Here is a 25,572-nt window from a genome sequence, read left to right as displayed (position 1 = left end):
TCTAAGGTCTGTTATTATGTAGATAAATAATACATCTTGAATGGTTTGTGTTCTCTGTGTCAGTGAAAGGGTTCCTTAAGAATCAGAAGCCCACAGGACCTCAATTCCACATTTCAGACATTTCATCTCAATTGTGTAGTTCCACAATTGACTGAAATTACGGGACAGAAACAGAAGTCCTGAGGATGAACCCTTCCTGCCTCAGCTCAATTAGGCTTTCTTCATAGTAGCAGGAGAGGAGTGTTATCCTATAGATGGACTTACCAAGAGGGATTTTTTTTTTCCTTTTTTCTTTTTCTGCTTAGGCTGACATGCAAATGTCAAAAGGAGGTGGCCAGGAGAGAAGGGAGAAAGCGAGGCATAGCGACATGTTTTATTTCTTTATCCTAAAATTACATTCAGTGAATTTAGTGCAGTGACAAGTGCTGTCTTGGGCTGTTCAGAAGCTTGTCTAAAATTTCTATCTCCACAAAACAGACAGCAATGACAGTGCATTTCTTTTTTTTTGGTTTTAAAATGCAAATCAGGAGAAGAGGAAAGACGCATTAAATCTCACATATGTTTTCTCATTCTATCCTTTGATACCATAGCATAAATCAAGAATGACTTCTTGAGGTCAATGAAATTAATTCAATATAAAATCAATGTCATTCAGTACCAGTTTTATTTTTGCAAAGTGTTTGCTGTCTTCTCACAGCTGGTTAACTTTTTATTGGAGTAAACAGAATAGTTTAATCTTAATTTTTGAGCCTCTGTGGTAGGTTAATAGCTACAAGGACAGAGGACACTGTGAAGATATCTTGTGCAGCATGACTGTGTCCCAGAAGTTCATGGTTAAACCCTTCTAGGGTGCTTCAGGGAGGACAAAAGTGAAGTGTGAGATATAAGAAGTCTAGTATATTATTAGTGAAGAACCAGGTAGAGAGCAGTTGTTTCTCACCCTTATTGACCTCTGAAAATAACTGGTCCATGCCATGGTACAGTAAAACACAGTGCCACAGATCTTGGGAGTCTAGATATAAAGGACTGATTTAGAAGTTCTACTGAGATTTGAAAGTGTAACTAAGAGCAATGTAGAAAGTGCTGTCATTTTGCTGCAAGAGTGATGTAAGGTTGTGGTTAGTCCCAGAAGCAGGAAGGAAGCAATCAGCGCAGATAGAAACAGTGCATGCTCTTAACAGGGTGGTGCTAAGTAGCCTCTGTCTAAACACACAACAAAGCCAAAGGGAAGAAGCATAAGTAAGGCTGCAGGTGCTCTGAACAGTGAACACAGAGCCAGAAGTACTTTAGTTAATATTACAACTTGAATAGAAAAAATTTAGATAGAAGAGTGGGTGTGGTTGGACATCACAGCATCTTGCCCTAGATCTGGCTCTCGGTTACTTCAGGCAGAGGACACACTATTGCTGTACACAGCTTCAAATGGATTTGTCAGTGCACTGCATTCTTAATTTTTGTGACTTGTTTATGTCGTAGCTGAAAGCGAGGATGTCAGCATTTAACCAGATGAGACTGAGAAATTATGTGACTAGAAATATCCAGAACACTTGAGCATGCCATAAAAGAGATGTGACTGGAAGCAAGTTGGGAGTTTATTTCTCCACATAATAACCAGTGATAAATAATTCCAAATTTACGATTAACTGCTTAGAAAAAGGATGGACAGGTACCTGCAGAAGATTGCTGAAGTCCCTGATGAAACTCTAGCTCACTTAATTGGGTCCAGTTTGTAGTAAGGCAAGAATCTATTTGCCCCTCAGTAATGCATGTGAAGTCCTGTGTTCAATGTTTCATTGCTTTATTTGGAATTTATTGTGTTCAAATTCCAGATAAAGCAATGTGTTTGGCTTCATGCTTTGCATTAGGGGATGGGGTTGGCTTCTTAACTGCAACCTAGCCTAGGAGCTGGGAACTAAGTTAGTCTTTTTTTCTACTGTTTGATGTCATTATTCATAAATGCCCTGCAAAACACAGCAGGTCTCAGCGACACCAGGGAGGTGCCATTTCTTTTTTAGTTCAGTTATAACTGAATTAACCTAAATGGCAATTTGGCATGTAGTGTGGAGTGGGATTGTATCCAGCCCATCAGGTGGTGTGCTGTATGTGCATGTTAGACAAGAGTAAAACCTGAAGCAAACAAGATCTCACTTGAAGAACCTATGAAGTACAACTTTTCCAGCTACAAATATTCTTAATGGCAGTAGAGTTGAGAGTTCAAGGGACCATCTTAAACTCACTTGTGGAGGTATCTTAATGTACCTGCATGTATGTCACCAGACTTAGATGAAAATTTTGCAGAAGATAATGGCTCATATATGTTACTTACCTCTTTCTTTTAAGTCTTGGTGCTACGTATTTTGATGATAGTTCAAATATCCTAATCCTATCAGGGATATCACATCCTTTTGCCAATATAATCAGTTAACAGTACTCTATCTTTTTTGAGGACAAGAATATAGTAAGTAATAACAAACAAGAACTTAGAATTGTAGCAGCTGATGTTCCTCCACACCACAGTGGCATTCATCACAGTATTAACTTTATCCAGCAGGATAAATTAAAACAGTAAGGGAAGCCAAAATTAAGTGTCTTTTTATTGTGATCATGGAAACTTTGGAAGGAGCTAGAGAAATGTAGAAGCAAACATTTGACCATCTAGTTGTTTTTTTTTTTTTTTTATTGATGTCAGGTGTAGGAAATGCCCTTAGTCCAGTGCAGTTCAATTGCCAGAACTTCTTCCTGGTAGAACGCACTTCGAGTGGTGCGAGCTGGGCTACAGTGCTTCAACAAAACCACAGTTTTAGTGGCAGAAACTGCAGGAGCATCAGTGATGTTGATGACTTCACTGCCAAATGGTCACAACGTGGGCTGAAGTGTTTCCTTTACTCACAAGACCTTTTCTGGCTAGAGGAGGTACTAATGGGAATTTTTTTGTATATAAGCTGCCAATATCTGGATGGTGTTCTAAAAGGAAAACCCTTGACAACTAAGCTCAACCTCTAACCAATTCTTCCTTTCTATTTTGCTTTGTTTCTCCTGCAGGGCTTGTGAAGTTGGGGGTTCACTGTGTCACGTGTCAGAAGGTCGCGATAAAAATTGTCAACAGAGAGAAGCTCAGTGAGTCGGTGCTAATGAAGGTAATTTTCTAATGGAAGATTTAAAAAAAAGATTAAGTTCCTGGCTCTGTGTCTCCTGTTCCATGCAAAATTAATATCTTTAATTATGTATAACAAACATCCCTGTCAGTACTAGGATTATGTGGAGCATAATAACAATAATTTAGTTATGGGGGAGGTGAGGCCAGCTGAAATGAAATGGGAGAATGCCTGTGCTTTGTGCACGAAATAAACAGTCAGCTGCAGAGATGGTGCTTCTCTGCTGGGCCAGTGCATGTTGGGCACCTGACTTTCAGCACTACCACAGTGTCATCGTGGTACAGTGCAGGCTGAGGTATACAAATGTCACTATGAAGAGAGTTGGTGGATCTGTTGCTTGAGTAGTCCTTCTGCTTGCTCTGCTGCATGAGTTCTCTATGATGACTGATGTGCCAAAGTCCACAACTGCTTAAAGCTGTTGGAATTCAGTTTACAATCCACAGAGCTGTGCCATTGGAAACCTTCAGAATGTTTGTCCCAATGGTCCCAATGACTGTTAGTGTTCAGAAGAGCTTAGTTTGTTTTCTACCTAGCCTTGTGATTCTCCTCACATGAATGTCATTGATTGATCTTGGAGACCTAAAAATAAAATAAATTTATGCATAGCAGTTTATTCATGTGATTTGGTGACTATGGAGGCTAAATTCAGCTTGATGGGAAGGAACACAACTGCACTGCAATCAACAGAATTCCGTCACACTGTCACCTGCAAATTACGCTAACATGTTTGCGTGCAGTGTTGAGCACTTTATTGAGGTGACTTCCCTATATAAGCACACAGAGCTTCTCTATATAAGCTCATCTTTACACTCCTGTTTCCCACATGGACTTCTGTGTCAGCTGTTTACCAGCACAAGTAAATATAGCAGCCTTACTCAGAGCAGAAAGAAAATGGAGTGTAATTTGCAGTCAGTGAATGTTACACAAAAAATGTAAGTTCATATTTTTTTCAGACAAGGATTCTGAAAGTTTATACTCAATTGTAACATGTTTGGACTTTACCTTTTTGGAATTTCATCGATGAATTCCCTCTCCTGCAGTACTGTGGATTCAAGCAGACTTCTAATGTAGACCAAAAGTTAGAATGTGAAATAGATAAGAGAGCTGTGTATAAATGGTAAAATCTGAATGGGATGCTAAGCACTGACTATATTCCAGAGAAAAATAATAGGAATCTTTTTAAAAAACTTGAGCATTTATTTGGTGAGAGAAACTGTCTGGTATTTATATAAAACACTTTATTTACCTCGCTGATTTTCAGAGTAGGAGGCAAATCACTTAGCATAGCAAAGCGATCTCTCTGCTTTAGCTGTGTTGCATTACCTCGGTTGTAGTATGAAATCTGAGTAGTGAAACGGTGTGTTAGGCCCTTGTTTACACAGCCACATGCTGGAGCGTGCCATGTTTTCTGTAAGATTGTACAGCATCTTTCTCAGGAGGAAATTACACATTGCATCGTGGTTCTCATTTTCAGACCCTTTGTGAGATTTTCTCTTTCAAGGATTCTGTTCTCTGTGCTCAGGAGGTTGGAATAACAGATGGGATTGAAGTGGTTCGCCCAGTTCTTACATAAATTCAGTAACCAGATGTCTTTTCAGGAATGCCCTGTGCCTGGTGGTCACAGACAGGCCCTGAGACTTCTATGTGAATTTAGAATACTGATAGCCAGTTTAATCCAGTCTGGCTGGAGGGGAAAAGTGCTGCAGCTTTTGGCAATCCCAGTGTGACCATTGCATAGCATCCAGCTTGCTGTGTGGAGCCAGCAGCCACAGGGAGACAGCCAAAAGTGTGGCCAAGTCATTGTGGTGTGGTGACATTCCTACTTTGCAAGGCTTCCCACCAGCTTATCAGTTCCAGTGACTTTCTTTGCCAGTGGGCCGTGCAGAGCAGCCCCTGGAGCCAAATGATTCAAGACCACAGCTACTCTTCCAAGCTAGACCCAGATTGATGGATTTTGCTTTAATGTCTCCTTGGACAGAAAAGCTGGATCTGACAAACATGCACACCTGCCACATGAAGCTGTAACAGTGCAGTGCTATGGCCATTTATCCTAGAGCATAAGGAGAAAGTCTGCTCACGGTGCTTTCAACATCTAAAGTGACAGGCAGAAGCATATACAGCAGGCTGCTTTCTTTGTCATCATTATTCTGTTTTGACTTGCTTCTTGTAGCCTTCATTTCTCCAGTGTTTTTGCAGTGTTTTATTCTGTATATTCAGGGAACTGTCCCTTCTCTCTGCAGCTGCTCTTCATTGAGCTGTGCAGAATTGAGAGGCATTTGGTAAAGTGCTTTCTAATCATAACGTTGTAGTATCGATATTTCTGGAGAGAAGAATTTGGAATTGTAGCAGCTGGTCTCAATTAGCAGAACTGCTGCTATGGAGATGATACATGGGCAGGCACAATGCAGCACAGGCTGCTGTAAATGTATCATCCAAGTGCTTACTGCCCTGTCAAGGGATGGGGCTGCTCAGTGCGCACACAGCCTTTTGCTTTGTCATGTCCTGACTGCTAAATGCGGGCCGGGGAGCAGTGTTCCTTTTCCAGCTCCAGCTTGGGCCTGTCTGGGATCCTGGCTTTGGGGCAAAGCTACATATGTAATTTCACAGTTGAGGGACAAGGGTTGGTTCTGTTCTCGCTCCTGCCTTCCCTCAACTGGTTAAAAGCTTCACTGGGTTTCTTCCGTGGAAACTCTGCTGATGTGGAGACCTGTGTCCCACAGTACTTCTGGCTTGCTCTAGCACAAATTGGCAGGAAGATTTCAGAAAGCAGTGAAAGTGTGCTACAGAGAGTGTCTTGAGATTGAAATATGGTTCATTAATTTCCTTGAATTACATCTGGACCACTGACAGGGAAATTAGGCCCAGAATTCCAGAGTTGTCTGTAAAGCAGTAACATTTCCTGAGCAGCCAGGTTCACTACTGATGGTTGCGTTTTCAGTATCAATACAAGCATTTGGAGTTCATGACTTGAGAATATAAAGGTTAAAGCAAATCTTTCCTCTGATATGGCAAAAGCTCATTTGAAACACTGAGGTTTCTTGTGGGATATACTCAGAAGAGTCCTTTCTCCTCTTTACTGTCTCACCAGTTCTCTTCCATTCCAGCCTTCCAAAGAATAAACAACAATAAAAAACCTACTCATTGGTGATCCATCAGACAAATCATTGTTTGGACAGACAGTGGTAGTAGAAGCAATAGGAGCATAAAGGGTGAAGAATGAGAAGGGGACAGCTGGCCTTGGTCTAATTACTGGAACATGCAGGCATCCTCAGAAAGCCACAGATGTCCCAGGCCTGATGACTGGAGCCCAGAGCTCCATATGTGTGCTTTGTGTCAGTGTGCCTTTTGTTTCTTCTGAGTCCTCCAGTGCTGGCCTTGAAGCAAGGCAGGTATTTCCAGGGTAGGGGATGGGGAAAAAAAGCAGTCCCACTGCTGTGGAGCTCAGTTGTATCAGGTGCTGAGTTTTGAGGAGGCTAATGAGCTCTATTTCCAAAAAATTCTGCACACAATTCTCTGTGTTCTTAACCACAAAAGGTCTTGCAGCAATCACTATTGGAGATCCCTGATTGCCTGGAATGATTGAGTGGAAGGACAGGTAGGAGAATCGAGCGTCACTTCCTCTTGGAACTGACAGGATAACTTATGGAAGTATACTTGTAAATAACTGCTGCTTTGCATGGTCTGTTCATCATCTCCTACTTCTTCCTGAGCTTCTACTTCAATGTTTATTTCTCTGCTACCTCATCCTACTTTAGAGTCTTTCCTCCCCTCTCATTTTCTTTTCTCTTTTTTAAGCTATTCATTCTTCATTCCCTTCCATTCTGTGACTTCTGCCTTTTTTCTGCTTTCCCTCTTTTGCTGCAGAAAGTCATGTAATAGTTGTCATTGTTTGTTGCAAAAACTGCTGAAATGCAGCATGTCTGTCTGGTTAAGATGCCTGTTCTTCAAGGAAAAAAGTTTAGAAATTGGGCATAATTCAGAAAGTATCTGAGAGGGTAAGAAAACAATCAGAGGTCATGTTTATAAGATTCAGGGGACTTAGTTTGTCAAAGAGAAAGCTAAGACATAGCTTAATTGTAGTCTGTAAATACTGATAAAGAGCATAGGCATGTGATAACAAAGGATATTACAGTCTTGGGTAGAAAAAGCTGATTGGAAACTAATAGTTGTAAGCTGTAGGTAGATTACATGTTGAAAAACTAGGCCTGTTTGACCACTGGATGAAGTTACTAATTGGAACAAGCCACCCAAAGCTGTAGTGAATTTTTCTCCTGAAAGACAATTAAACTTCAAATTGCACTGCAGTGTTTTTTTTCTAAAAACCAAGATCCTAGTTTAACTTCAGATGCTGGACTTGAAGCAGGAAGTGTAGTTGGTTTCCTGATCCGTGCTATGTGTTAGCTCTGATCAGATCAATGAGGCCTCTCTGGCCTGAAAATCCATAGAGCTGGGAATTTCAATTATGAAAATCTGAAAATCTTGAAATCTCTGGGAAGTTCCATATCTCTGTCTGGGGCATAAAGAGATGCACTTGTGCAAGTTGTCTGTAGAAGCAGAAATTTAGGCTCCCCCAAGTGAATTTAAGAAGGCAATACTTGAGAACACCAGCTTCTACTTGAAATACCTTATTTTCAGACTTTTAAAAGAACAGACTGTGATATTGGGTGACCTAGCTGTCATCAACTGCTAACTGCAGGCTGGTCTACAGAAATCATTACTAGAACATCAGAACAGCATCAGGGAGAAGTTAAATCTGAAGCAGAAGTGGACTGAAGTTGGTTCAAGTTCAGCTTTGATCACAACAAGGGCAGTTTGCCTGACACTAACAAAGCCAAACTCACCAGCACCAAACCTCAATTCCACCAAATCAATATTTTTTCTGATGTGTTCAATAGTGGCCTAATTGTTTCCCAGCTGCAGTATTTAGGAGTTTTGCTATTGATTGCAGTGGAAATAGTGTTAAGCTGTTGCTGAATCCCACTGAGTACTTCTAGCACTGTGTACAAATGAACAAAGAGACAAGGCCATGGGATATATCCTCAGTGAAATACATTTAAAGTACTCTAGGATATTAGCATACAAGATTTTGGAGGTGGTTATATTAAAATAGCAAATGGGAGGGAAGTTATTTCCATTTATTAAAAAGAAGTACCAAGGAAAAGGTTTTAAAGAATTCATCAAACTTTCCAGGACTTCTTGATGCAGGAGCACTGTGCTAACTTGCTGACACTCATCTATTATTCTTCTAATTGGCTGGCATATTGCTGTGAGAAGAAAATAACCCAGAAGACCTTGTACTTGTGGCAAAAAAAAGATGAAAGGATAAAGGAAATTAAATCACCCCAAAGCATGTACATGCTCATATTTTCACTTGCTGTTGAACATGTAGGTTTCAATGTATAAATGAGTATATTCATACTTATACACTCTCATCCTCATTGTGTTTTATCTTTAACCTGGAGCATTACCACATGCTTGCCAGCTTTTAGCCCTGGAAGAGAGCAGATTAGAAGTGTGTGACATGCATAGGCACTGAGCAAACTGCAGGAATGATTGGCAGCCATCAAAGACCAGGAGCGCACAAACGCAGGCTTAGCCCCTGTGCCTGTGACCCTTGTTCATATTCTAGTAGCAACCCAGTTAGCACAGCATCCTGTCTGCAAGTCTCTCTTCTAAGTTCAATGAGATAAAAATGCACCTTGCAATATGAAAAATACAGGCAAAATGAAAGGGACTTTTTTCCCCCCGGCTCCTTCCTGCTAGAGGGAGTTTGGGATTAGGGATCTGTTACTGAATGTATAATGCAGAGTGTTTTGTTTTAAACTGGAGCTGCTGGGGAGTATTGAAAGCCTGTTCACTTGTCATCTGTTTGAGCATTTAAAGAAGTTGGGTAATTTTGTTTTCCTTCAGAGAATGACTCTCCACCTCCACTTTCCACCACACATACAAGGAACACAGTTAGAGGCATTCTTAAAGTAGGAAATCAAATGGGAATCACGAGCACATGATGTACCTGTCAGAGGAGCAAACCTGTCAAGTGTGCATAGTACCTTTTGCTTTCTAAAGTTAGTATGATCAATTGAGGCATTTGAGCAAGCTATTAAAATAATTGGCCTTTTACAGCAGTCTGGCTCAAACCTCTATTGTACCCAAAATGTTCTACCCACAGCCTTGTGTGTGCAAACACATAGGCATAGACACTCTACCACTCTCATGTACTGGCTTGGTCATGCAGCAGTAAATGTCCCTCACGAGCCCAGGCCAGAGCTAGCTGAACTCAAGGAGTGCTGTTTACTTTTCATTTCAGTTGATTATAACCATAATGCCTCAATGGGAAGTATCTGCTCCTGGAGATGAGACATCTGAATGTGCACAGCATTCTAGTCCTCATCTACCTGTGAAGCTTCTCTCAATAATTAGCCAGTAAAATCGCTTTCTGTTCAGCTTTGACTGTTTCCACTGTAATTGCAGTGTCCTTGCACTTGGAGTGAAACTTAAAATAGTTTAACTTCGTGTTGATTTCCCTACTAAAGCTTCTGCGAATTCCCCTCTTCCATGGCCAAAGCTTAGTTTTATCAAAAGATGTTGGTTGGCTGAAGTGTTTTCTCTGAAATAACTTCATCTCGATGAACTCCTGATATATCAAAGTCTAGGTTTCTTTTGAACTGTCTCTGTATTTGTAGCAGGCTGTTGAAGAGTCCTCTTTGCATTTTACCCCAGCAGAGACCCTGAAAGTCCTGCCTGTTCAGGACTCCCACTGCCTCTGAGCCCGATGTTATCGTGCCAAGATACTGGAAGCCTTGAGACAGGCTCCAAGAGTCCACAGCTTTGGGGCAGACCCACCATCCCCAGCTAGAAAGTTGTGTCCCTACACCACATGTGGGAATGGTAGAAGGCACTGGGATCCTCAGCTGTTGTCAGGCTTGAGGCTCATTTCTGGGGGAAGAACAAGCAGTAGGAGTTACCCTGAAAGGCAAGGGGAACCGCAGGTGAAAAGACTTCTCACTCCATTGTACATTGGTTTGCATTTCACATTCCAGAATCTTGTCTGGAAGGCTCTTAATTCTTTTTTTCTTTCATCTTGAAAAGACAACCAGTGGCATCAGAACAGCTCTAGCAGTAATGGGACATAAATCCTTGAGTAGATTGACTGAGACCACAGTTGGTTCAGGTATTTAACCCTGCATCATCATGTAGAATAAACACCATAAATATCAGTAGACTGATCCATGCCAATTAAGGGATGTAGTCCATTCCTGTATGTAGCAGGCAAACCATTTGAGTAAAGACTTTGTTCAAAGATTATCTTAAATTTTTGCTGAAACAACTGGATGGTGCCCTGTAAGCCAGCACTACCTTTCTGTAAGAAGTTTTTTCTCAGCACTGTTTAGTGTATGAATTTCCCAGCTCAAAAAAAAAAAGTGTCCCTTAATGCATATTTAACTGGTACAGCTCAAAGCCAAGAACTGGCATTGCAGTGTCATTTAGGGGATACAGGCTCTTCCTGTTTGTTTTGCATGCTTCTGTCCAACATGAACATTTTGCTGATCATTTGTTAGGTGTAAACCAGGCCTTACTCAGTCAATTCCCTGCAGTTTGTGCTATTAAGTAGTTGGCAGAAATTTAGGAAAAATCTGGGAAGGCCCAATCCCAGTGCAATTAACTGTTAGTTCCAGAGCCGTCAGATGGAGCTCGGTGCACTCTGCTGCGGGTTTGCTCTGCTGCTGTTATTGCATGTTGATCTCTGTAGTGGTGAGTTTTTAGGTATTTGAGTATTTTCTCTTTTACCAGGTTCTATTTTTGAACTTGCTGCCTTGCCTTCTGGCATCCTGATATGCTGTATCCACAGCTGGCATGGATTTAACACACTGGTCTGTTCATGAAGAGCCCTCCTGTAGCAATAAACCATTGTTTGCCCTCCCCTGCTGTGGATGCACACACCACACAGAAGAGACCCCCGAGTTTTAGTTCAAAATGGTGTTTCACATCCAACTCCAGGAGAATTTTCCAGGTGTGCCAACACTGAGAGAGCCCAAGCCCAGCTACCACACAGTGACAAAAATTGCAGTCATAGCATGGTTGATTTTTCTCCAAGGTGGGAGCAGAAATCGCTGCTTTGTCAGAACACCTGGTATTCTTGAATCCTGTGGTGTAATGGAACATGTTGTGCTCAGCTGCATGGGGAGGCAGCAGCAAAGGCTTTGTGTTATGTGAGGGATAATGGAGATGTTGCCTTAATTCTCTACAAACCATAGGGAAGGTGAGATTGAGTTTAATCTTGAACTTGTGCATCTCTTGCAGTCTCTCAGCATGCAGCAATTGCTCGAGAACATCTCTTTTATAACATCATGCATTGTCCCTAGTGGAAACAGCAACTTTTAAAAGTGGCAATAAATTCTGGGGTGCAGGCTGGCGTTTTCAAGAACACTTGGTGAAAACTCAATCAGGCAATCAAAGTCATTACCCTTTTGGGAAATTTGGAACTGGTGCTCCAGATTATGCTAAAATGAAGACATTCAAAGTCTGGTTTTAGAACATTTTGGTAAGGCAGGGGTGAATAGCTGTCAACACTCAAGAAGAAGGATCTGGCCTATAAAACAGGATCACTTGTTCCTGTTCCTGGCATATAAACCACAGACACAAACGTTCTTCTACTGCAGCTCTCCCAAGTACCTCCTCTTCTGTACCTTGGATAGGGAACTTGTGAGGGAATGTCACTGGTGCAAGGTGTAACACAGAGTGCAGGTCTGTAGTTTCTTTTCTACTTTTGGGTTTCCTGTTGGTCCAGGAGAAAAACATTCTTTATTATCTGTAAGTTTCAAATGCAGGCATAGCTACAGGAAATAAATAATAGCATTATGTATAAAACGTGTTTCAGCTCAAGTCCTTTCATAAGGAATTGGGCTGTGAAATTTAGCTTATTCCTCCAATTCCTAATAGCTTTTTGCACCCTTCTGTACAGCTCTATATATCAACTGTAATCAAGACTAGAAGATCTGAAATGAACTTGAGTCACCAGAATATGCAAAAACCATTATAACAAATGTATCAGGAGATGGGGATTGTGTTACTAGTTTTCTTCATTGTACCTGAAACAGATTTTCAACAGTCATTGTACAAAAATATAGTTGTCTCATAAGAATTCCTGATAGATTACATTTTAGAGTGTTCTGGAAGTCTGGTTACACTGTCAGAAATGTCACCATGGATCCTTGTAATAGACTGGAATTTACTATTGCTCTGTGGTCAGAAATCTGGTGTGCATTTCTACATCTGTGTATGTAGATGGTCCAACAGAAAGAACTTGCTGTCAATAGAGGGAAATTTCCTCCATCTGTAAAATACTTTAGCATAAAGTTCTTTTTTAGAGATCTTTCTTCTTATATTTCCTTCCTAATACCCTGAAATAAATCCCCTCAGTCTAATGTTCTTATCTCTTTTCTTTGATGAATTTCCTCTCTTCACTCCTGCTCCCTCAGCTGCCCCTGAATTTCCTTCCTAAATCCCTTCTGTCCTTTGCTAACCTCCTGTTGTCCCTCACCATCCACTGCAGCGCTTCCAAAGGAAAGACACACACAAGAAAGAGAGTACATATTATCCTCTAGGTATTATGGGTTCATTTTATCCTCATTTCCACCTCTTAAATCAATCCCTGATTTATCAAATCCAGAAAATAAAAACATTTACTTAAGAACAAATGGCTAAGGTCGTTGGACAGAGGGCAGTGTGGCACACAGCTGTTCTCACAGTCATTTGGGGCTGTGTTTTCACCTCCTTTTCCTCTAGGAGTGTAAGCTGTGAGTTCAGCAGTCTCAGAGGAACTTGGACTAGGAAGTAGTCTTGTGGAGATACCTCAGAGTACCAGACTCCTTCTGGGCAGCAGTGCAGTCAAACTGGAGATTTGGTTGCTCTGTAGTACCTGAATATCCCCAGTATAGCAGGCAAGGTACCTGGGCCCTGCTCAGTAGACTAAATTTATCTATTTATCAGAATAAAGAGATGTATTTCAGAGGGACTGACATGGAAATCCAGCAACTGGTAGAAAGAGATCTAAATGCTGCCTATAACAGGAAAGAACCCCCTCAGAGATCTGTTAACACCAAATTCTTCATTTTTGAGGAGAAATGGTGTCCTTGCCTTCCTGCATTGCTGTGCAAGACTGATAGCGGTGGGAACACTTTTAGGAAAAAGCAGCAGCTAGCAGTGCTTGAGGACATGGTACCTGCTTGGTGTTGGGCAAAGCCACTTGCTGCTGGTGCACTGAAAGGGTGTGTATTTCATTTTGCCCTCCTGCTAACTGACCTGAGTTTTTGGCAGACACCAATGATTTAGTGTTTCTCTGCGTTTATTTGGCTGCAGATGCAGCTCAATACAGATTGAGCCAGGGTTCAGAGTCTCAAATGTCAAGTCTGGGGCTGATGACATACTGCCTCAGGAAGAGAGGAGATATTAAGGATGGAGAAATCTAAGACAGATTGTTAGAGTTTGCAGGAGTGAAATATTGGACAAATGTGCAGAATCATAGAAACAAGGGTTGAAAGGACCTCTGAGGGTTTGTGTAGTCCATCCTCCCACTCAAACAAGAACTGCTGTTGCCATGGGTCAGCTTTAGCTTTGTCTGTCTTGGTTTTGAAAATATTAGGGGATGAGATTCATCACCTTCCCTGGACAGCCTGTTTCAGTGCTGCCTTGCACTCCTAGTGGTTTAATTCATCCCTAATATCTAACCTGAACCCCAGTGCAGATGTGAGGAGAGAGATTGACCAGCTATTGTGGCTGTTGGTTCCAGCAATAAATAAACTTGTGTCAGTTATCAAATAAAGACTTCAAGCAATTTTTTAAAAAATCTATAGGAGCTGAAAGAAGAAACACTTCAAAGCTGTGGAGACAGTATGGTATGTTGCAGCCTCATGGCAGAAACAACTGATCAGTGAAGTTAGGAGTCATGCCACAAAAATTTAGTATGAAAAGGGTCAGCAAAATCAAAATTGATGCATAAAACTGAGAATCAACAGGCCAGCATACAAAGAATGGGAGTCTCAACAGCTGAAAATAAACATAGCAAGAAGTGGGTTTAGGACTGGTTCAAAAGCTGCTTTACTGAGGGGACACTGAGGCTTTAGCAGCCTAAAGGAACTCATGGTAATGATCACGTTTCATTTTTGGTTTGAATACCAACAAGAGAGCAACCACATTAGCAGGTAATGGAGGAATACTCTCTTAGAGCCTGCCTGGAGACTTGAGATCTGCGGGAGGTAACACTGGAAGTAAGATCACAAGTGCACTGGACTGGAATAAAGGACATGACAACTGAATTTCTGTGATTTAAGTGTTAGATACAAATCAAATTGTAGATATAGACAAGTTCTGTGGGTATAGTTTGAGGAACATCTAGCAGACAATAGATGAAATAATTAACATATTGACATATCTTCACTGCGCTTCTAGAGAGGTCTTAGCTATTTCTGACTCTTTCATTTCTCGCTCTCTCAAATTGCTGGTTCTCACAGAGACTTGACCTCCATCGTCTATCATCCCTCCAGCTGTCCCTTTCATTACAGTTTCTATTTATCTTCCACTTGTTTTCCAGGTGCAGATCATTAGAAATGCTTGGTTTCTCTCCCCTTATTTTTTCACATTTTTGAACAGCAATACCATTCGTACAATTCGTATTTTCTTCCTTATTGCTATAACTGTCTACTACTCATGGAAGTACAATTTTCTTCTCCTGCTTTGATTCTGAGTTCTCTATGTACCACTCCTTAGATTACCCCACAGCCATCCTTCTTTAAAGCTATAACCCCCTCTGATAGTTCTGTATCCTCAGACCTTTAGCTATGAGATACTACTACTTGTATATATGCCTTAGAAACTTCCATTTATCTTTTCTTCAAAAGCTTTTTAAATTTAAAGAAAGCTAGGGGTTGTGTGCATCCTTAACCTGAAATAAGATGCTACAATCCTGCTATCATTGTCTAATAATCTAATACCCGCTCTCTGGCCTTCAGTAGGGCAGAATTTAACATAGCCTGATTTAAATAAAGTGTTGTAAATAGCGAGTCAGAATCATCAGGTCCTTTATTTGCATATGCAGATATGGTTTTTCAAAGTTACAATATCTCAGCCAGGGTATATCAGCACTTCAGGCATTATTTTTATGGTCAGAAGTACAAATGCCTAGACCTGCAGCACACAATGTAATGGGAGATTTGGGACAGCCAAGCAGAATTAAAGAATTCAGGGCATAGCAAAAAGGTTGTCTTGATAGATTTAATACATATACTGATGTTTAGATAACCTAAGCTTAGAGCCTATAGTTAATCCGTATAGAAATTAAGAATGTGTTTCAGGATTTTATAGGCCAGGCATGTTCCTGAGAATATGTTTCAATGAATTCATTTTCATTATGAGGTTCAGGAAACTAATCATGTTGTAGTTGAAAGATGAGGATTGCTCCTGGATGCATCAGAATGTATTGGTGGGAATTTTTAAATGGATTTAGTAGACAATAGATGACAGGTAATTATCACCTGGTGAACAAGTAGCATATGACGTAATTCTGCTACTCATAGTGGAAATAACTTTCATTAATTTTCAATCGAGACTTCTGTGGCTCAGAATGCATATAAAACATGCTAGTCTAATTTCAGAGTTATCATAAGAGGATTCTACTCCTGTTGGATTCAGCAGAACTGCAGCTAATTTCTGCAGGAGTTCTTTTTATGCTGTGTCATCCGTGCGATGAAGCTTAGAGTCTCCCTGATCCTCTTGCTGTGATAAATAATTTTTACTCACCCACGGGCATTTTCACTCCACCCATTTTATGCATTTTCCAAGCCATAACCTCCTTCTTCTCAAACAGATGATTTGATTTTAGTTCATTTTATTTTTAAGTGATTTCCTGGGAATGGGACGGATTTCCATGCATGCAGAATGAGTGTTAAACTGAATCCTCATTATAGTAACATCAAGTGGCTGGTTTAAACTGCTGACCACCCATCTGAGTCATTATGCTAAATGTTCTTTGCTCCTGGGCACCTCCCTCTCTGTGCATGCCACAGTGATGTGAGAAGGAACACAGAGGTTCCTGTGGGATCCTGACGTCTCACCCAAAGCACCAAAGGGCATGGACTGCATGGCTTTTTAAGTTAATCTCTTCCCATAGACTTGAATTCACCCCATGGGCCTGCTGGTGCAGTGCAGTCACAAAAATACACAGATGAGAAAACTGGAGTAGATCTGGAATAAGTTGTAATCAGTTGCTTGTAAATGTGTAGGTATAGTTTAGAAATTGCACCTTTGAAAAAGCAGTGTGCACGTAGCATGGACCATAAATGGCTTCCTAAAATATACTGCAGCATAGAACACACACAGTGCATACCTGATGGTACCTATATGGGCTTCAATTCCCATGGAGGATGTGTGACTGCTTCATGAAAAGCCAGCTTTGGAGGCAGCAAAGATCACAATATTGTGTCAGAGGGCCTGTTGTCCTTCAGCCATTCACAGCTTCAAAACCTAAGGTGGCACGTTTCTCCCCGTTTGTGTAGTAATTTGCCTTTCATTCCTCTTTGCTGTTGCACACACCCTGATAAGTCTGGCACTTGCTTTGGGATGTGTGCTGGCCATCTGCTAGGAGGTATGTGTAAATATGTGCATACAATGCTTTCAGCAGGGCTGCCTTCTTTCAGGTCTTGTTAAGTACAGAATCTGACAGGATACTGCACAGGTACAGACCCCTCCGCTCCTCGACGTGTGAGGCTGCAGTCTTGGTGGATTCCCAGCACTTTCAGGGAATTAGCTCCACAGAATAGATTAGCTGGAAAATATATTTAGCCTAAAAGCCAAGTAGGAAACCCAAGGGAAAACAGACTTTGTGGCAGCTGTTTTCCTCCCCTGGACTGCTCTGTTTTCACTTTGTACTGTAACTCTCTCTTGCCCTCAGTTAACCAGTTCTTGATACCTGCCCAACTTTGCAAAATCAACCACTTAATTTCTTCTTTCTGGAACAGTTCAGCCTCTGAGCCTTTGGTTCTGTTTGTCTTTCTCTTCACCTGCTTTTGCATTTCCCTAGCTCTGTAATCAAACTTGTTTAAAATAGCTGCAAGTTTAGTGCATTTCTGTTCTGTATTATTCCCTATAATGATGAATTAGCATGAGTGCAAAAATGGGGCCAGTTTTCTGTTTTCATGTAAGGAATCCTAGGCTGCAACATTATAAATGGTTACTTCAGAAAACCTGGAGCTGCTGGTGGGGAGAGACCAGGCAGGTTTCAGCTTTGAAGTAGGCTGGGACTACTTTTTGCCTTGCTTTGTTACAGTATTCATATACCCATAAGAAATAGGGAAAGTTCTGCTCCTTGTGCTCTAGTTCTTGTTTGATAACATATCCACAGCTTATTTCCATTATTTTCCTTTTCATTCACCTTCCACTACAAGTTGAACAAATGATACACTTAACTGACAGACTGTTTCATCTTTTTCTCCTAGCCTTACTCTTTTTTTTTGTGCAAATAACAGATCAGACTTTCCAAGTAGTTCCTCATGTCACAGCAGTGTCAGGAATACAGTGAGTGACTAACTGGACTACCAAAAGCCTATTTTCCTGTTTGGGCTTCGTGTGGCAATCCCATCTCAGCTAAGACTTCCAGTGTTGTGGAAAACTATTCTCTTGCAAGGTTTCATAACCATTCATTTTCCTGCAGTGAATTCTCTTTAATTTGTGGTTTTCCCTCCTCATTTACTAACCTGTGACCAATCCCTTCATCCATTCTCTTGTATCCCAGGGCTCTCTTTCAAATGTTAAGCACCTTGGGAAGTCTCTGCTGAGGATGTTTTCTGTCAAAGCCAGTGGACAGCTGAGTAACTGCAGGTTGCATAACTGGCAGTCTGGCCCGATGTGTCTTTTCATAGGAAAACAAGACAAAGCAGATGCTAGAAACAGGTCATTGTTTTATGATCTGCAGAGCTCCCTGCTGTCTACAGCCATGCTTTATGTTACTGTAGGACAGTGCTCTCTGTTTCAGAGGAGTCCTGTGCTTGAGCTGGAGAAGGAGAGGTGTTCTGGGAGCTCTGAACTTTGGGAGATCCCAAAGCAGTTACTTCCCAGGTACCTTCTGCCTTTTTACTGGTTCTGTTCTCATATGGGACTTCAGGAGTTTCATCCAGAATTGTGTGGGTACTTGGACAGTATCCACAGTGTTGAGAACTCTTCTCCACATGTTCTTCTATTATTCTGGTAAAGCTCTTGCAGTATGGAGCCAGCAAGAGTAGCTTGGTGGAAGCAAACTATAACCAGTGCTGCCTTCTCCTCCTTTTCTGTACTGATGTGGGCTTATAACCATGCTTTCCTCTCACCCAGTTGTTTTGGGGTCTTGAAAGCTGGACTGAACATAGTTTGCCAAATAAGAAGAGTAGGCTTGGTGCTGATGTGTAGCAATTTATCAAAGCAAAGCAGTGACCAGCTTTCCCATTTCAACTCTGCTGTTGCGTATGAATTTTAGAGACAGGGCTCAATAAAGCTCTTATTTATGTACAGTGTTTATAGTTTGCTATTTGATTTAGGGATCTCCCAGTCATCTCATCTGCAATACAAGGCTCTGCTTTGCAGAGTTTATCACTACAGTCAGAAGGCAGCTTCTCTCCAAAAAGAGCTTGCCTGTGACCTTGAGTGTTCTTGCGGTTGTTAGATGCTTGTGCAGGTTTCCTGAGGAGCTGGAAAAGCCAATTTTGCAGTATGATTCTGCTTCTAAATGTGTCTGTAAAAACCAACGGTATTTTAGGTTTTCCTGTTTGTTTGCTGTTGGGTTTTTTTTCTCCGTGCTTTGTAGCTCGAATTTGTCCAAGCTTGCAAGTGAGAAAAAGGATTTTCCATTTGCTTGTTTCAGAAACTCACGTACTTGGTAGAGGTACCTGGAGGTAAAGCTTTCACACCTGAAGGTTAGCTGTTTAGGAACCAAAGCAGGTATTACTCCTATCATGGCTGTGCTTACTCTGCAAGGATGATAGGAGTGTTTAAACCTTCTTTGTGTCATTTGGCTACGCAGAATTGTCTACGAATGCTCAACAGGGAGCAAGAGGAGGTTCTTTTAAAGCTGTGCCAGCCGCACTGTGAAAGTGCTTACGCAATACCAGCTCAGCACTGCTGTTGGGAATAGAGCCCTGCTCGTTCCTCTCACCCTGCGCCAGGCAAGCTGAACCAGTGAAAATTGTGTTTTCATGCTGTCACTGCATCGACGGTGGGGACTTCTGTGGCTGTAGCTTTTTTTAGTTCCGTGTTGTCATGCCACTGTCTGAATATAGTCATGTTGGCAGTCCCCTGAAGTGCAGCCACTTTTCTGGCTCTAAGGATGCTTTTAAGCTAACCTATTATGGAAAGGCATTACCTACCCCCTCAGAGCAGGAGACAGATCTTTCCTGATTTTCCTCAGACTACCAGAATCATTTAATTTGAGAAAAGGATAATCAAAATAAGACACTGCATGACAATCAGAAAATGTGGTCCTGCAATGCAGCATTATGAAAGAAAGGAAAAAAAAAAAAGGCAAGAGAGAAAGAGGAAACAGAGCAGTTTATCTCCCTGCACCATACTGGGGAATTCAGAGCAAGAGAATTGTGTATTTGGGTCAGCTGAGTCCTAAAGGAGAATTCTCATGCAGTATTTTCAACCCATTTTCATTTAGGCTTGCTGAAGATGCCAAACCTTAAAGGGGCAAATAGTAAATCCTATAGTTGTGAACTGCCTGTTCTGTTACTGCTGCTATAAGGCAACAAAGCAGCTGGGGTATGTCTGCATGATGCAATACAGAGTCATGCAGAGACACCTGAGTTAGCTCTACATGTGCCCATGTGGGGACAGAAACATGAGAGTCATATCAGGGCAGCACTCAGCTTGGGCTCATTAGACAGCTTGTCTGGAGCTAGCTGAGACATCTCTGCCCAGCATGGAAATTTCTTAGTTCTTGTCTGAATGACCTTAGGCTTTATGTAGGCCTGCCACAGCTCACTCAAATTCTGAGGAAGTCTTGCCACTGATCTTGGTGGATTTTGGAACAGACCTGGACATAATTTCAGAAAGGTGTTCCTCAGCAGGGTTATGCTTGTGTCTGGCATGCTGGGTACCTCTTCTGCATGGGGTTCTGCTGGGTCAGGAGAAGAATTTGCAGGGGACAGTGGGAATGGTCAATACAGAAAAGAATCACACTGTAAAACATAACCCTAGTGAGAAAGTGTTTAGCATGAAGTAATCTTCTGGGAGATTCTGTGTGAAATAAGAGCAAAGTCAAATATTAATTCCTCCAAACATCTTCATCCAACTCCTGTTACTTCAGTTTCACTGCAGTAACTTCTGCTTTAATGCTTTTGCTTATCTTTGCCCCAGGCATTTTACACTTGTCCAGGATGCCCTCCACTCTATCACTGCCAGGGTCACTTCAGCTTGGAAAAATCTTTTGCAGATCCAAGTTTTTACTCTCAACTAAGAGATCCAGAGAGAACAAAGGCTTGCCCACATCTGTGCTTGGTAATGACAACTTTTTATAGCAAGCCTGACCCGGACCCCCTTGCCCCCCAGAACCTTCTTCAAGAATATGAGCATTTAAAAGAAACACACAAATATTTTTACAGGAGTAATCAAAACTTTATTTTACTGTGTGAGGACAGTGAAGAACAAATTGACAGCTGAATTTAGACTGAATTTTCTAAAACTTGTATATTGTACATCAATTAAGCAGTCTAGCCTGTGTGTGTGTTGAAGGAAAGGTGACTTGGTTCCTTCCTTCTTTTAAGATTCAGGGATAGGAAAGGATGTTTGAGAAGATCTCTCTGATGTCCAGATCACTAGGTTTTAATCCAGGCAGATTTTTTAAGAGATGTAAAAGGTCTTACAGTGTTTTAATGTGCCAGCTCCAGATTGGCCCAGAAAAATTTCATTTGTTTACAGAAAATCCACTGTAATGGTACAACAAGAATACTTGTGCTTTTCTGCTCGGAAATTACTGGAGTCAGTTTGAGCTTTTGATGTAGGCTGTAGTTCTGCCTCTTCTGAGGGTCTCTCATGATTGCTATTGCAGATATGTTTAATCACCTGGGTTTAAAACAGGCTCTGTCATGTCCTTTGCCTGGTGATCTATTCCCCATCTTTGTTTTCACAGTGTCTGAGGGCAACACTGTGCTTTGTCTGCTTTTCCAAGTATCCTAACATGAAGTGAACATGAAGCAGCTGTGAACTGGGGCTGGACACTGTGGCAGTGGAGTTGGAGTAATGCATGTGTGTGAACTGCTTGCGATTAATATCAAGTGTGTCTTTTTTTAGCAAGAAGCTGTCATCTTCAAAGTTCCCCCCCCCCCACCACTTCATCTTCCTCATTAATTTTAATTTTTTTTCAGTCTTCCTGTTAAAAATGAATACTTAATGAGTGCTTCTGCTATTTAAAATGCCTCAAATTCCCTCCGTAATGATGCCTCTCCATCAAACTGAAAACACATTCTTTGTAAACAAAAAACAAGACCTTGTGGCATGCAATTTGCATACCTTCTGTGGCATCTTTTAATTTATAGTATTGAAATTTATTTTTAATTTCTTTCTATCTGTTTCATTCTGGCTGTGTTGCATGAACACATAACGTTGATGGTTAGTTGTCGTTTATTTTTTACTTGGCCTCTGTTAAAAAGCTGTTCCTATAAAAGCAGCATTTGTATTCTCTCTATTTCAGAAGTTTGAATAAAGTTTGACTTCTTATCAGCCAATTATTCTTCTCTAGCACCTGTGTTTTGCTATCATGTTAAGCTATGGAAAGATATTTCAATAACTGCTTTTGGTATTTTTAAAATCTGTTCCTGTGCTTGGGCAGAAGTTTTAGTCCCATTGACATGGACAAGAATAAATTAATTAGCCAGTAAGTTCAGGCCAGATTGATATCAGAACAAGTTTTGTAGTACTCAGCTTTTTATATGAGTACATACAAAAGAAAATTAGTCTCTTTGTAGTAAATTTATTGTGTCTTTGGATTAGCCATGATAGCCAGGAGCTGTGGCATGGAAGCAGAAGGCAAAGTTTGGGAAGAAAATCCAGCAGTGTATGGATACCTTTCAATGCAAGTGGACTTTATAGTGAGTACAGAGGTGCACTGTCAATTCCCTGTGTATGTTATGTGGCAGAGGCCCATATGGTGGTGGCCAGCTCTGTGCAATAGTGTTGAGAGCAAAAAGAAATCACAGTGTTGCTTCCTTAAATGGGTCATTTGTCCTCAAATCTTCAAGGTCAGCTAATCTTGGGAGACACCAACATATTGCATAGCAAAGTACTTTTAAATAGGTGGCATTAAAAATTACCTGTCAATTAAATGAGTGTGCTCCAAACTTCTGAGTTGCTTTCCTCACAGCCTTTGCCTCACAGCTTTCAGACTGACACAAATTTTACCTGTCTCAATTTCAAGGAGCCTTAGGAACTAAAACCCATTTATCTGAAAATCGCTGCTTTGAGCTCTTCAGCTAGATGCTTTGCAGGGGAAAGAGCAAATTTTCAAATAGTTTTGTTTTCTATTGTAGCCATGTCTTTTACTCCATTTTATTATTGTTAACTCTCTTTTCTTGACTTTATAACCAGTTGCTTCTTGACACCAAGGATGTAAACAAAGACCATTAGGGGAGATAGGAACTGTCCATGTTATAAAAGAAGACATTGTTTGTACATCAACAAAACTGTGACAGAAATTGAGAGGCTTCCTAATGGAAGCCAAACAATTATTCATGCAGCAGAGGAGGATGTAATTTCCAATCTGAAGCACTTTAGGGGCCTCCATCTACCTTTTGCTGTGTGCTGGCTAGCATCTCATTTCCAGGAGTTATTCTGCCTCTATCAGCACAACTGTAATCTGCACCCAGTGCTGTGCTGGCCTATAAATCACTGCAGCCAGTTATGTGCTCCAAGTTATTGTGCACAGTCTGAATGCACTACCAAGGTCCCTTCCTGCCAGCACTCAGCTTCCAGGAAAGGCAGTTCTGTTTTCCCTTGCTAAGACTTTAATTTCTGGTTTCCATCTTAATTTCAGACATCTGCAGTCCGGTATAGAGAGCTCTGTACAACCCAATTTCCTCCTTGCTTGGCAATCAGTGAGATATAAACAATCTACTGCTTTTGTTATAATAAACCCTCTGCAGTGTTTACTGTGGATAGATCCATGTCTTTAAGTTGTGCTGGCGATAGGGAACTGTAAAATTGGAAATGCCTTTTTAGTATCTTTTGTCTTTCTTGCTGACCTAAATGCAAAGTTCTCTGGAGCATATTCCTCAGCAAATTTGGTTATTATATGAATTTCAAAGGAATTTAGGAGGGGTTTCTGCTTCCAGGTTCACAATCAGGATGCTAGTTTGTGAACTTACTGAAGCTTCCATGAATCTGTTTGTCAGCATTACAGTGATGCATTTGGGACTCAGCAATTTTTCAGAAACATGTTATTAGCAAAACCATTCATATTAGCTGCTGGTTTATATTCACTGTTTCGTGTCCCTTGTTATCTTGGTTGTATGGGTTACCCCCTCCTTAGCTGACTAGGTTTTTTAAGCAGGAGAGAGAGAAGAGGTAAATAAGGAACAGTGTTTGTCCCTCTTTTCACATAAATAGTGGATATGCACAGAAAATAATGCAATCCCTCCGACAATGAGAAAATATCTTGCCTGGTGGTCCTTAGAAAGACCAGATAGAAAGGGACACAGAGAACAAAGTGATCAGTAGGTTCTGCACAGGCACTGTCTTGCTTCTTTTTAATTGTTTCTCTTATTTTAAATTGTTAGCAGCCAACACTGAGTGAAATAATAACCAAACGTGCAGAAATAGCCTTGTAGTGTGAAGGACGAGGGTGGCAATCAGAAGGAAGGGCTGGAAACTCTCCCTCACAGCTCATGGACTATGCAGCTCAGAAGGAATGAAGATGTCTTGCTTTTTGGTGCCATTTGCCTTTGGCATGCTGCTTGTCAGCTCTTCTCTTTTTCTCATGGGTCCATAATGTAGTAAATAAGTTTTTGGGTTTTAGGGATATTCTGCCCAAGACAGAGAGGCTGAGTGTGGGAGAACAGAAACGTTCTCCAGATTTTTTACCAATGTTTTTAGATTACTAAACAGGAATCAAAACCTGCTCTTCATTGTGCCCAAAAGTGGGACTGGGGGCTCTGGTCTCCTGCAGTGGTTTAGGATGTTAACATCCTCTTACTGCTCATTACTGTTCCCATCTCAGAGCCGCAGAATAGAAGGTCCATCAGGCACATTAGCTTTTAAATTAGCAATTTAAATTGATATGGACAGTGAATAGGAGAGGCTGAGGTTCAGGCACAGGGTTCAGTTGTATTGATTCTGCTTAAGGACTAAAAGAAGGAATAAAGAGGGTATGTGGATGCAAGCACAGCTGACAGACATGGGGAGGTGAGAGAGAGTTGTTAGTAGCCTAACCTTGTTATTGGTTAGCCCCAATAGTGGCTGGTTTGGGGAAGTTTCAGGGAGGGGGGGTTCTTTGTCGTTTCTGAAGATCAAAAAAGAAACCTGTCCAGAGTCTTGGCTCTGAGGTCTGTATTTTAATCACTGTTGTTCACAATGGCAAGCAAGAAGAGTATTTCTCTTGTGTCTTGTTTGAAATTTTGTGAGGTTGACTATAGGACTTGTGTAGATATGGAAGCTATCTGGAATAGCTGTTCAAAGAGAAGCTTCTTATAGCACCTCAGAACTGGACATCTCATTCTCGAACAAGATTTTTTTTAACTTTTTTTTAATATTTTTTGGTCATAGAATGTAATACCCTTTCAATTTTCTGCTGAACAGGGAAAGTTTTTAGTACACTTCCTGTGCAGAACAATTTGAGAATGCTTATTTTTTTCTAAAATTTGCTTTTTTGTGTAAAGAGGGAGCTAGACACATAGATGTGAGGAGAATGTGCTTTATCCTGTAAATTCTAGAGGAGAAAGAAAACTGCTTTACAAAACTAAACCCAGCCCCAATAAGAAATCATAGGCAAATTCAAAGGTACAGAAGTGTAAACTCTACCAATTGCAAGTGAGTGGCCTTATATGGTAAGTTTAAGAGCCTGATCTTGTCACGTTCCCAGTTCATAATAAATGCAACCCTGTGATTGCAGCTACATCATGTGCCTGAGAGCACAGAAGGCACACTGGGAGGTGCTGATCAGGTGAGGCTAAGTGTTAGGACTGCAGTTGCAATTACAATCCCTAGTAAATCTACTCCTGGTTTTGGGCCACAAGGGTATTTATCCTAAGGAGAAAATAGGCTGTTTTCTCTAATGTGTTGTGGGGCTGGGGAATAATGTGGGAGGGAGCTCTTCTTGGAGCAGAGTAGGTTTGGCTTTAGTTTGTGTGCCACCCTTCCTCCTATTAATTTGACAAATTTTGTTCTGTGTATTTTAAATAAATGG

At 41.1% G+C, this 25,572-nt stretch overlaps 1 protein-coding gene across 13 annotated transcripts in view; it reads left to right on the top strand.

The window, feature by feature from the left end:
* The window catches only part of BRSK2 (BR serine/threonine kinase 2), a 304,503-nt gene that overhangs the window by 148,260 nt on the left and 130,671 nt on the right, over window positions 1–25,572 (top strand). For all 13 annotated transcript variants that reach the window (XM_036383420.1, XM_054515038.1, XM_036383424.2 and 10 more), the window contains exon 2: window positions 3,043–3,137. In XM_036383420.1, coding sequence (XP_036239313.1) covers window positions 3,043–3,137 — 95 coding nt within the window. The remainder of the gene's footprint in view (window positions 1–3,042; window positions 3,138–25,572) is intronic.

The sequence above is a fragment of the Molothrus ater genome, chromosome 6, assembly GCF_012460135.2.
Source record: "Molothrus ater isolate BHLD 08-10-18 breed brown headed cowbird chromosome 6, BPBGC_Mater_1.1, whole genome shotgun sequence".
NCBI classification, from domain to species: domain Eukaryota; kingdom Metazoa; phylum Chordata; class Aves; order Passeriformes; family Icteridae; genus Molothrus; species Molothrus ater.
The sequence above is the reverse complement of the archived record's forward strand: the minus strand, read 5'-3'. Positions and strand labels throughout refer to the sequence as shown.